This window comes from Acipenser ruthenus, chromosome 26 (genome assembly GCF_902713425.1).
Source record: "Acipenser ruthenus chromosome 26, fAciRut3.2 maternal haplotype, whole genome shotgun sequence".
Classification (NCBI taxonomy): Eukaryota; Metazoa; Chordata; class Actinopteri; order Acipenseriformes; family Acipenseridae; genus Acipenser; species Acipenser ruthenus.
This window is the reverse complement of record NC_081214.1, coordinates 12,482,997-12,495,507: the sequence shown is the minus strand read 5'-3', so window position 1 is coordinate 12,495,507 and position 12,511 is coordinate 12,482,997. Positions and strand designations below refer to the sequence as shown.

General features: G+C 38.9%; 1 protein-coding gene across 1 annotated transcript in view; it reads left to right on the top strand.

Moving 5' to 3' along the window:
* Positions 1–12,511, top strand: part of LOC117430513 (5-hydroxytryptamine receptor 2A-like) — a 185,038-nt gene that overhangs the window by 164,467 nt on the left and 8,060 nt on the right. Inside the window, exon 5 of the mRNA XM_034050592.3 lies at positions 12,192–12,392. Within this exon, the coding sequence (XP_033906483.1) occupies positions 12,192–12,392 (201 nt within the window). The remainder of the gene's footprint in view (positions 1–12,191; positions 12,393–12,511) is intronic.

Sequence of the window (12,511 nt, the reverse complement as noted above, 5' to 3'; positions counted from 1 at the left end):
TGCTGATCCAGGAGACACAGTCAATGGCTTCTGCAAACACTGCCGAGTCTCAATAAGACATGAAAACACAACAGAATATATTAACAATGTTGCTCCACATTCTGCCTTGAATAAAACAGCAAACTGCTTCCAAGCAGCACCCGTGTTGGAGGCAAATTTGCCATGCCACTGATTGAGTGCTTTCAATTACTTAACTTGCATGCTTGTTGCACAGTCATTTTTCAAGCGAGTTCAACATTTTTACAAAAATTAACGAAATTAGATATCCATTTTAATGTAATAGTTTTAATAAAATTAAGATGAATAGCATACAGTTTTAATAGCTGTACAGTGATAAATATATTTGCTTTGCATTTGTATGATTAAATGGCAATCAAAAATCATTGTAAGTGGAAGTCTGAAGGTACAGGACAGTACACTGCATTGTATCGTAAATTCATATGCTGTGATCTTCAGATACTGCACAACTGGGGCTGAATATTTCTGTTGAACTTTCCATTAAAGATTAGTCCTGTTAGGTAACATACACAGACATTCTAGCCTGTTATACAAATAATGTAATTAATGTGCCTCTTTAGCAAAATAGGACACAAGAACCTGCCCATTTTCAGAAATCAGCCTCATGAAAACCAAGTGGAATCTGCATTTCAGACCGGCTGAAGGGCTGCTGAGGCGAAACCCACGTTCAGAGCATTAGACTGGCACTTCAGGTGCATTTACGTTTTCAAAGTGAAAAGAGATCAAATAGAAATTGATTGTAATCTGAGTTACACAACAGTGAACCTTTTGCCTCAGTATATACTGTACCATTAGAACCCAGGTGCTGATGCTAAGAGCACTTAATCTGAAAATCAATGTGCCCTGCATGAAATCCTATACACTGTAGCTTGTATTTTTTATATAGATTTGTGATCAATAAAGCAGAGAGCTTAACAGAAGTGTGCAGCTGCCAGGGTCCCCATGACAATAGGCAGCCCAGTCACTAAGTAGATGAAACAAATCTAAATCAATTGCTTTATTGACTGATTATTGATTAGATTATTCTTTAATGCCAGGATCATGACTGCTTGTATGGGTATGGTGAAGTAGTGATTATGGACTATTTGGCCGCTGGTCCCGTCTGTTAAGGGGAGAAGAAGAAGCCACCACCTTCTGAAAGAGGAACTGATCTGACGATGCCAGGTCAGCAGGGTGGACCGTGACAAAGCCACCACCCTCTGAAAGAGGAACTGATCTGACGATGCCAGGTCAGCAGGGTGGACCATGACGAAGCCACCACCCTCTGAAAGAGGAACTGATCTGACGATGCCAGGTCAGCAGGGTGGACCGTGACGAAGCCACGCCCTCTGAAAGAGGAACTGATCTGACGATGCCAGGTCAGCAGGGTGGACCGTGACGGAGCCACCACCCTCTGAAAGAGGAACTGATCTGACGATGCCAGGTCAGCAGGGTGGACCATGACGAAGCCACCACCCTCTGAAAGAAGAACTGATCTGACGATGCCAGGTCAGCAGGGTGGACCATGACGAAGCCACCACCCTCTGAAAGAAGAACTGATCTGACGATGCCAGGTCAGCAGGGTGGACCATGACGAAGCCACCACCCTCTGAAAGAAGAACTGATCTGACGATGCCAGGTCAGCAGGGTAGACCATGACGAAGCCACCACCCTCTGAAAGAAGAACTGATCTGACGATGCCAGGTCAGCAGGGTGGACCGTGACAAAGCCACCACCCTCTGAAAGAGGAACTGATCTGACGATGCCAGGTCAGCAGGGTGGACCATGATGAAGCCACGCCCCCCCCCCCCCCCCCACCCGCCTGCCTGCATTAAGGTGGAAGTTGGGGAAGTGCAGGGTAGGATTACAACTGGGATTGCAACGGCAATTATTCAATAATCCCTCCCCCAAAATATCAGCCTAAACTTCCAAGTATTATTATTGACTTATTTGGCAGATGCCTGCTTATCCAAGGCAACTTACAAGTGTTACAGGGCAGTACAGAGTAATAATGTGAAATCAATATTTAAATACAGTATGGTTTACAGTAAGATCAAATTATACTACTAAAATGCAACAAGTTAGGATGACAACAATGTATATACATTTATTTAATAGTAGTGCAATAGTTCAAGGATAGTGCATCAGCTGAGGATCCAGTAACATGGTGCTGAGGTCAGGCGAATACAATACATAGTAGGGGTGTTGATCAAGAGATGACAAATAACATAAAACATTAATGTGTAGAACTTTATAAATACATGTGGAACAAGTATTTTAAGTCAATTACAACACATTGTAATAATGGAAAACATAAGAAAGCTGTACACATGCACAGTGATTTCTGTACAGCAATTTACCTGCATGCATACCTCTAAATGTTCTGCTTTTTTCTCAAAGAGATTTTAAGTGGGAAGAAAATCAGTTGTATGCCTTTAATTGTAAGTGATATTTACTTGATAAAAACCAAAGTGATATTATCAGGCGCGTGTCCCCATTGACTCCCATTATATGCTGTATGGGACATTTCAATGTGGTGATAATAAGCGGAGGATGATATGAAGTGGGTTTTGCTGTCTACTATGAGATTGTCATTGCAACGCCCTGGGTTTCCCACATAGTGTGCTGCTGTATATTGTAGTTGTTTGTGCTTGTAATGCACCACACATGCTCCTGTATCTTGGTTGTGGAGGCATGCTTCTAGATAAGCAGTGATAAGAATTATGGAGCTACGCATGGCAGTGTAGCCTGATGACTTCTGTGACGCATGTTGCAGCATAGACACAACTGCCTGGTATGTTTTCCACCAGACGCTGGAATCAATCAAATATTCTTTGAAAAAGTTATTTACCAGTCTACCTATTTGAAAGCATTTGTATGAATACTGATGTTAGCTCTCAGGTCCTATGTCAGCGTGTCCCTCAGCACAACGAGACTGCTGGAGGGATTTGTATTACTGATGTTAGCTCTCAGGTCCTATATCAGTGTGTCCCTCAGCACAACGAGACTGCTGGAGGGATTTGTATTACTGATGTTAGCTCTCAGGTCCTATATCAGTGTGTCCCTCAGCACAACAAGACTGCTGGAGGGATTTGTATTACTGATGTTAGCTCTCAGGTCCTATATCAGTGTGTCCCTCAGCACAACGAGACTGCTGGAGGGATTTGTATTACTGATGTTACCTCTCAGGTCCTATATCAGTGTGTCCCTCAGCACAACAAGACTGCTGGAGGGATTTGCAAACCCATCTCCAGCTCTTAATGTGTCTATAGTGCATTCAAATTTAAATTGTATATCTTGGGGAATTGAATCACTAATATTTTCTGGAAAAGAAACAGAGCCTGGTACAGTACTGCACATGAATGAAGATACAGTATTTTTCATATTTGTTCAGAGGAAATATCTGTAGACATTTAAATGGTTTTGAGTTATGCTTTTCCAGCTGTTTCCTGAGTCACGTCTTTTTTTGACAAATTTACAGTGCTCCCTCTTCATGATAGAGCTTGGGTAACATCAACATGATGTATACTGTCATATCAGAAACATCACAATAGGCTACATACATGGGCATTAACATAGCATGCATGAAATCTGTGAAATGAAATGTGTAAAAGGGTGCTCATTACAGTAAGAAACGTACAGTAGTAGGCTCCTGTTTCCACTACTTCACTTTTCAGAAGGTTGCTGCAAGGTGCATTGTCCACATCTGTTTTTTACTTTACACCTGCTGGAGCAGAGCTGCAACCTGTTCTCTTGTATCTTTACGGACCTACAGTGTGTAAGTATTCTGGAAGACGATTCCATCTGCATCATCTCCTGTTAAATCCACCTGAAAGCAGCACTCATGTCTCACTGGACACGCTGTGGACCAACGCTACCAGCCAGGTTCACTTTGATCATTTGCAACATATATGTCGACCTAGACACTGGATTGCACTTTTAAACTGTGTACATCCAAATTCACCAGATTTAAAAGCTTAACCGGGCGCTATTCTCCCTTGGCTCAGAATAAAGTGGCATTGTGGAATGTGTAGTGGATAATGTATAAGAGATCATTGCCAGGTAGATCATTTCAACATCTAACTATGCAAAGGTTGCATACTGTGTCTTGCAGCTAATGCCCACTTTAGATATTATTGATTCAGTTCTGGCCAGAAGAGGCCAGGCTAAGGCCATTCAAGCTGAACCCTCAACTCCAGGGTTTATCTGTGGCTTAGTTTCACCAGAAAGAGCAGACAGCGGGAATGGAGGTGTTGGGTTGCAATGTTGTGGTCACATTCAAATCAGGAGGAATAATCTGACACATTGAAAATATTTTCAATTTCTTTCCATTGCTTTAAAATGGCATCCTTATGTGAGGCTATTATGCATTTTCCTCTTCTCCATAAAAAAGACTAGAAGAGAGTTTTTTGTATCCATCCCCATATAAAGTCACCATGCATGAAAGGGTTAAAATACACACAAAGCATTATATCAGATAACGCTCATATCACACAATGCTGAGATGAGCGACAACTAAACCATAGCTGTGTGAGAACAAGCAATAAATCTGTCAAATCCTTGAGGCATTATCTTAGCATGACTTGATCTATTTAATCCACAGTCTCATCATAATGTAGGATCATACAAATAGACAAAGGGTCAAACAGCTTATAATTAGAACGTTAGCACCTGCAATGTGTGATAAAAATGAAGTTGCCATAGCAACATTGATATAGTTTGAGGCCCACGCTCATCCAAGATTGACTCCCTAGAATTTCAGAGCTGGTCAGTCGAGCTATTGTAAGTAATAAGATATGTTTGTAAGTCTGAAGTCATGGTTACAAGGAAAAAGACTTTTAATTGTTCTGTTTGACTAGTCAGTCAGAAAAATGAAGAGCAGCTTTTCAACTTGAACTGCCAGCTGCAAATAACATCTAGAAAACACCCTGAATGATTCAATAAACCTGGAGGAAAACTTAAATATTGTTAAAGGTCTTAAAAAAAGCTCTGGGATTGCACTTGAAAAACAGGAACGTGAACAATTAAAGAATTCATAAATGGACTGAATGGCCTATTCGGAATGGTCAATTCGGAAGAATATCTGCTCTCATTAAACAAAGCCTGAATGGACACAACCCACCGAGTCATCACACACTATATCAACGCTGCAATCTGAATTAAGTATTTTCTCCAATTGAACTAAAGCACAGAGAATTACAGAAACTATACTTGGGGAATGTAATAAATGTATATGTACAGAAAGGTTGATGTTTGGGAAATGTAAAAGGGTTGTGTCATACCTTGCTTTATAACAAGAGTTAGTTTTAATATTTCATGAAAATAATTTAGCAGCGAAACAACTAGAATAATGACAAAGCGATCTATGAAATGGAATACGAGGTGCTGGAGCTGTTTAAAGAATACATTAATGGGTGTTGTAGCTGTGAATTCTAATTGGAGGACATATCTATTTAACAACAGATTGATAAATAATTAAGTACAATTTCTTAATACCCTGTTCATTAGAATTCATCAGGATTTTATTGAAATATTTACTGACTCATATTTACTCAAAGTTATTCTGCTTGCATATTCATATTATTATATTTGCTGACCTAAGAGTATTATTAGTTTTTATAGAAAAGACAAATTATAGAAAATTAACAAATGCTTGCTTTCACATGTAATTAATATTTACACTGGAACTGCGGTAATACCTGACTATTATTACTTACTGACCTTAATGTGCTGATTTATGCTATTTGGATATGAATCATATTCTTCTTGTGTACTGTATTTTGATTTTAAAAAAATGTATAAAAGATCAAACTGTGTTGCATGTTTTTTTGTGCAATTGTTTCCTTTGTGATCTTTAACTCATTTAGGAGAAGTTTGTAACTATGAGGGCTAAATTAATGAAAACTTTACACACATTAATTAATTAATTATCTTTAATTGAGTATCTAAACACCAGTTATCCCTACAATATCGGTCTCTTGAGTAAATTGCAGGCAGTGGACGCTTAGTGAGATCCTCTCTGCTCATTGTAGAGTCAACACTCAAGGATACCCCTCTGCCCTGCACGCTTCAGGACTGTTTGTTTTACTAGGTAGAAAGAGAGCTGAGGTGTCAGATTTGTATAGAGAAGCTGGCCTGGGGCAGGTTAATGTCAGCATGAATCTCCAGGACTTCTTCCTACTTTAAAAAAAAAGATTTCAACGAAACCATTTCCTGTAGCTCTGGACACAAATGCATCCTGAAAATGGGCTTTTACTGCAAGTCCTGCTTTTAAACACAAAAGCTGAGGCCACAAAATGAAGTAAAAGACTGTAATAAAAATGCAGAACATAGTGGTCGACTTTGACTCAAAGGAAGAAAAAAAAAACAATAAGACAAAATGACAGATTTGCAAACTTAACGTTTTACACAATTTGCTTTCCCTAGAGTCAGCCACTTATACACATTAGATATGTTGCATTATATTTGATTCATTACAAAAAAAAAAAATGTTCTAGTTTAAGTTTGAAGCCACAAAAGTCGGGAAGTCTCTTACATAAAATGACAATTAAATTGTCTTCAATGGTGCAGCTGAAGCCACAAAAGTCAGGAAATGCCATACCACCCATGACTCAGCTGCATCCAGGTTAGCCTTTTATCATAGATACTGAGCTGTGATGGGCAGGGTAGCATTCAACCCTCAGCAACAACACAGGAAAAGTTCCATTAAACAATGATAAGGGGAGCAGTGAAAATCTTAAAAGTTTAACTGAGCAATAATGACCAGGTATCCCAATCAAGGATGTAAATAACACATTACACGTATTGTTATAATTAATGACCTACATCCACAGCATGTAGATTATATCATAATAATTACCTACAAACTCTGGCAAACCAAGACATAGTCGTCAATAGCTCAGCCTATCAGGTGTAAAAAGTGTGAAAAAGTATATTACTGTGAGCGACATGTGTAATACATTGCTTCACTAAAAGTCAATGCAAAGACGAATTAAAATGGGGCAAGTGGTTCCCAAAATACAGCCTTCAGTAGTTCAGTCAACCAGGTGTCAGTGGTGTGAAAAAGTATGTCAGCATGAGCTACACTCACACACTATATGGAATAACCTTTTGTAACAAGTGTCCATGCAAAGTTTATTCAAATTTAGGGAAATGGTTCTGTCTCCTTCATAAGCCAAGCTAATTAGAGGCTAAAACTCATCCAGAAGTAGGTGACAGTAGATGTGGATACTGATAATGACAGAGATGTGGATACTGACAATGACAGAGATGTGGATACTGACAATGACAGAGATGTGGATACCCACAAGCACTTGTGCTAATGAGTACCTATGCCAAGTTTCATCACAGTGAATGAGCGATTCTCAAGATCTACTGTAGTTAAAACAAACATCCAGACATCTCCCTGTATCACTGTAACCAGGGAGGAGTGTCAATTGAAATGTTACTGAAGCTAATGAAGTAACAAAATGAATTTTAAAACCACCCTTAATGTATAAATGGGTAATTGTATGTAAAAATAATGTGTAAAAAAAAAATAATGTAATTGTATGTAAAAATAATGTGATATCTTGTAACAATTGTAAGTCGCCCTGGATAAGGGCATCTGCTAAGAAATAAATAATAATAATAATAATAATAATAATAATAATAATAATAATAATAATAATAATAATAATCAGGGGAGCAGTGAAAATGTGATTGAACATGGATTTTCACTGCTCCCCTTATCATTGTTTAGTGGAACTTTTCCTTTTTAAAGGTGTTGTTGCTAAGGTTTTAAATTAAATCTCAGAATCTACACTGTGCTAAAAGTCTAGCTTGGATGCAGCTGAGTTACAGGTGGTATGGCATTTCCTGACTTATCTGGCTTCAATCTTAAACCATTGTCAAATAAACAAATCCCCTGGGCCGGATGAGATCCTCCCAATAGTACTCAAAGAAATGAAAGAAGTTATTTACAAACCGCTAACCAAGATCATGCAACAGTCTCTTGACACAGGGGTTGTACCAACAGACTGGAAAATAGCAAATGTAATACCAATCCACAAAAAGGGAGACAAAACCGAACCAGGTAACTACAGACCAATAAGCCTGACTTCTATTATATGTAAACTTACGGAAACTATAATAAGATCCAAAATGGAAAATTACTTATATGGTAACAATATCCTGGGAGACAGCCAGCATGGTTTTACTAAAGGGAGATCATGTCTAACTAACCTGCTTGACTTTTTTGAGGATGCAACATTGAAAATGGATAACTGCAAAGCATACGACATGGTTTATTTAGATTTCCAGAAAGCTTTTGACAAAGTCCCGCATAAAAGATTAATTCTCAAACTGAACGCAGTAGGGATTCAAGGAAATGCATGCACATGGATTAGGGAGTGGTTAACAGGTAGAAAACAGAAAGTACTGATTAGAGGAGAAACCTCAAAATGGAGTGAGGTAACCAGGGATCAGTATTAGGTCCTCTGCTATTCCTAATCTACATTAATGATTTAGACTCTGATATAGTAAGCAAACTCGTTAAATTTGCAGACGACACAAAAATAGGAGGAGTGACAGACACTGTTGAAGCAGCAAAGGTCATTCAAAATGATCTAGACAGCATTCAAAATTGGGCAGACACATGGCAAATGAAATTTAATAGAGAAAAGTGTAAAGTATTGCATGCGGGCAGTAAAAATGTGCATTATAAATATCATATGGGAGATAGTGAAATTGAAGAAGGGAACTATGAAAAAGACCTAGGAGTTTATGTTGACTCAGAAATGTCTTCATCTAGACAATGTGGGGAAGCTATAAAAAAGGCTAACAAGATGCTTGGATATATTGTGAGAAGTGTTGAATTTAAATCAAGGGAAGTAATGTTAAAACTCTACAATGCATTAGTAAGACCTCACCTAGAATATTGTGTTCAGTTCTGGTCACCTCGTTACAAAAAGGATATTGCTGCTCTAGAAAGAGTGCAAAGAAGAGCAACCAGAATTATCCCAGGTTTAAAAGGCATGTCGTATGCAGACAGGCTAAAAGAATTGAATCTATTCAGTCTTGAACAAAGAAGACTACGCGGCGATCTGATTCAAACATTCAAAATCCTAAAAGGTATAGACAATGTCAACCCGGGGGACTTCTTTGACTTGAAAAAAGAAAAAAGGACCAGGGGTCATAAATGGAGATTAGATAAAGGGGCATTCAGAACAGAAAATAGGAGGCACTTTTTTACACAGAGAATTGTGAGGGTCTGGAACCAACTCCCCAGTAATGTTGTTGAAGCTGACACCCTGGGATCCTTCAAGAAGCTGCTTGATGAGATTCTGGGATCAATAAGCTACTAACAACCAAACGAGCAAGATGGGCTGAATGGCCTCCTCTCGTTTGTAAACTTTCTTATGTTCTTATTTTCTTATAGCTATTCTCTATGTAATTACGTTTTTTGCAATGAATATAGTCACATTCTGCAATAAGGTATAATAGGTGTTGGGTGTTCTGTCACAACTCCTGTCATGTTGCGCCAAAGTCATTTTTTTATCAGTGCACCAAAGTGTTGTTCATTTTGTTGTCATTACTGGTGGCAGCCATTATTTTGGAATTTAAGCTTTGTTTTGAATGTGTCTCATTTCTGGTGGTATTTTAACAACATCAGTGGCAGCAGCAAGTGGATGGGCCCAATTATGCCATGCCCTGAAGAGACTAAAGGCAGCATTAAAGAGCAGCATTGTCTGGCTTGATTTCTATTCTTGTTTTCTCCATTGAAACTGATGGCAAGTTCTTGATGTCCTTGATGAGCTTTGAAAAGTAAACCCAGTCTGGGAGACCCTTTTTCTTCTAGCCTGTATAGTCAATCAATATAAAGATCACAACTTGAGACAGCGGTGAGTCATGCAGACACTCTGTAAGACAAATGCCATGAATATGATTTCATATTTTGTCAAATAATTAAAAAAAAAAAAACGCTGATGCTCAATTATGTAGATCAAATATTATGTTTTAATATAACATTTCTAGATTCCATGCCCTTGACATTGGTAGATCTTTTACAATATCAGATTTGTATCTTTCATTAAGCTAAGGGACATGTGACACAGATGCTAATTGAGAGAATGCCTGTGTTTTTAATTCAATGAATAATTCACAGTGCCGGTATATTGATTTTCATTGCTTATGTACTCCACTGGGTGGTACTGATAAGCACGATGATCTGCTCCTGGGTGCGGTAGCTGCAGTGTCTTCCAATGCCCAATGCAGAGTGGACAGCTTGTGTTACTTGGTAACACAGCTGGGTAGTTAGTGCTGCATGAACTGATCTTTCGGACTCTTGTGAAAGGATGGCTTGAGTGGAGCGTGTAGGTGGTGCCGTCAGACCAGGAAATGAAACCAAAAACAATAGAACGTATGGGGCTAAACTGAACACAGTAGCACTCAGCTTTTTATTAAACAAAAAAATAAACAAACAGTTTAAACAAAAACTCTCTCCTAAACTCTCTTCTCATGAGCCGGGAGTGGGTCTTTTATATCTGTGGCTCCAGCCACATTCCCACGGGTTTTATTAGGATGGGGAATTTAACCCCATCCATGCTCGCTACACTTTACGACAGCGTCTTTTTCACCGGTCTCCAATAATGATAATAATAATAATAATAATAATAATAATAATAATACGGAGGGACGGCTTTGTCCTCCCGCACACAAATACATTATACATAAAGAATAATATAATACAAATACAAATGAAATACATACATAAATAACTAAATAGGTACAAGGGGAGGGCTCCCCATCACAGCTCTACAGAAATCTGCTGCTGATAATCGAGGAGCATTGCCGTTGATTGGGCTAGTTGACTATTCAAGGTGAAACAAATGAAGAAACAGCTACTGGATTTTAGATTATTTCTTCAGCTGTTTCACTTGGAATAATAAATCTTCTTCTCTGTATGGCTGATGTAGATGTAGAGCAACAATTGTAATTTTACATAAGAACATAAGAAAGGTTACAAACGAGAGGAGGCCATTTGGCCCATCTTGCTCTTTTGGTTGTTAGTAGCTTATTGATCCCAGAATCTCATCAAGCAGCTTCTTGAAGGATCCCAGGGTATCAGCTTCAACAACATTACTGGGGAGTTGGTTCCAGACCCTCACAATTCTCTGTGTAAAAAAGTGCCTCTTATTTTCTGTTCTGAATGCCCCTTTATCTAATCTCCATTTGTGACCCCTTATCCTTGTTTCTTTTTTCAGGTAGGAAAAAGTCCCCTGGGTTGACATTGTCAATACCTTTTAGAATTTTGAATGCTTGAACCAGATTGCCTCATAGTCTTCTTTGTTCAAGACTGAACAGATTCAGTTCTTTGAGCCTGTCTGCATATGACATGCCTTTTAAACCAAGGATAATTCTGGGCGCTGTTTTGAATGTTGAAGCATAGGCAAGCATTGTAAAGCACAGATAGTTACTATGCATGGGAAAGCATTGGAAAACTCCCAAAATACTGTGGTAAAGTTTTAAAAAAGGGAAATCCAGATCCCAGACTGTATATGTAATTTGAGCGTGTCGCGGTTATTGGTACACTGGCTACTGAAGCCTCAGTGCACACACGTTCTACAAACTGCTTTTGGAAAACACTAGAAAGAACAGGTCTTAGAATGTTTTGGACAGTTTATCAAGCACCAATGCATCTAGAAAAGAGGAAACTTAAAAAACAGAGCGCTAAATATATTTCAAAATACCTGCTCATCATAGAAACAGAACTGACCAAATCATGCAATTCACTTTCTAGTCCTAGTATTACTGACTAGATTGAAAAAGACTGCAGTTTATGATAATGGTGTCGGTTACTATGTATTGTTATTGTTATTTTCATGTACGGTGAAGGAAGCTGTTATGATTATTAGAAGGGGCTTGTGGAAGATGGATATTTATATAACTCTGTTCTAGCACAGGTAATTCCACTCAACAGCAGACCAGTAAACTAACATATACAACCTTAAGATCACTGAAACTGTTCAATTGGAGCTTAAAGAGTTAAACAGTTCAGCCCCTACTACACCACTTTCACTTTTACAGGAGATGTTTCCTTATACAGCTCACAAGCAGACATGCTGCAGCCAATACATTCCATGACAAAAGGAATCTGATATTCATGAGTGTTCCGTAAACAATGTCTAACTCCGGAGCTCTGTTTTGTGTTGCAGACTATGCCTGGCCTCTGCCCAGCGCATTGTGTCCCATCTGGATCTATCTGGATGTGCTGTGCTCCACTGCGTCCATCATGCATCTGTGCGCCATCTCTCTGGATCGCTATGTGGCGATACGCAACCCCATCGAGCACAGCCGCTTCAACTCGCACACCAAGGCTATGATGAAGATCGCTGCGGTCTGGACCATTTCCATTGGTAAATACCTCATTCTTAAAAGGATTGCTATTTGTTTTATATGCACAAGCTCGATCCACAGGGTGAAGAATGAAACCTTTATGGCAGTGTCAAACTCCAGTCCTCGAGGGTCGCAGGGT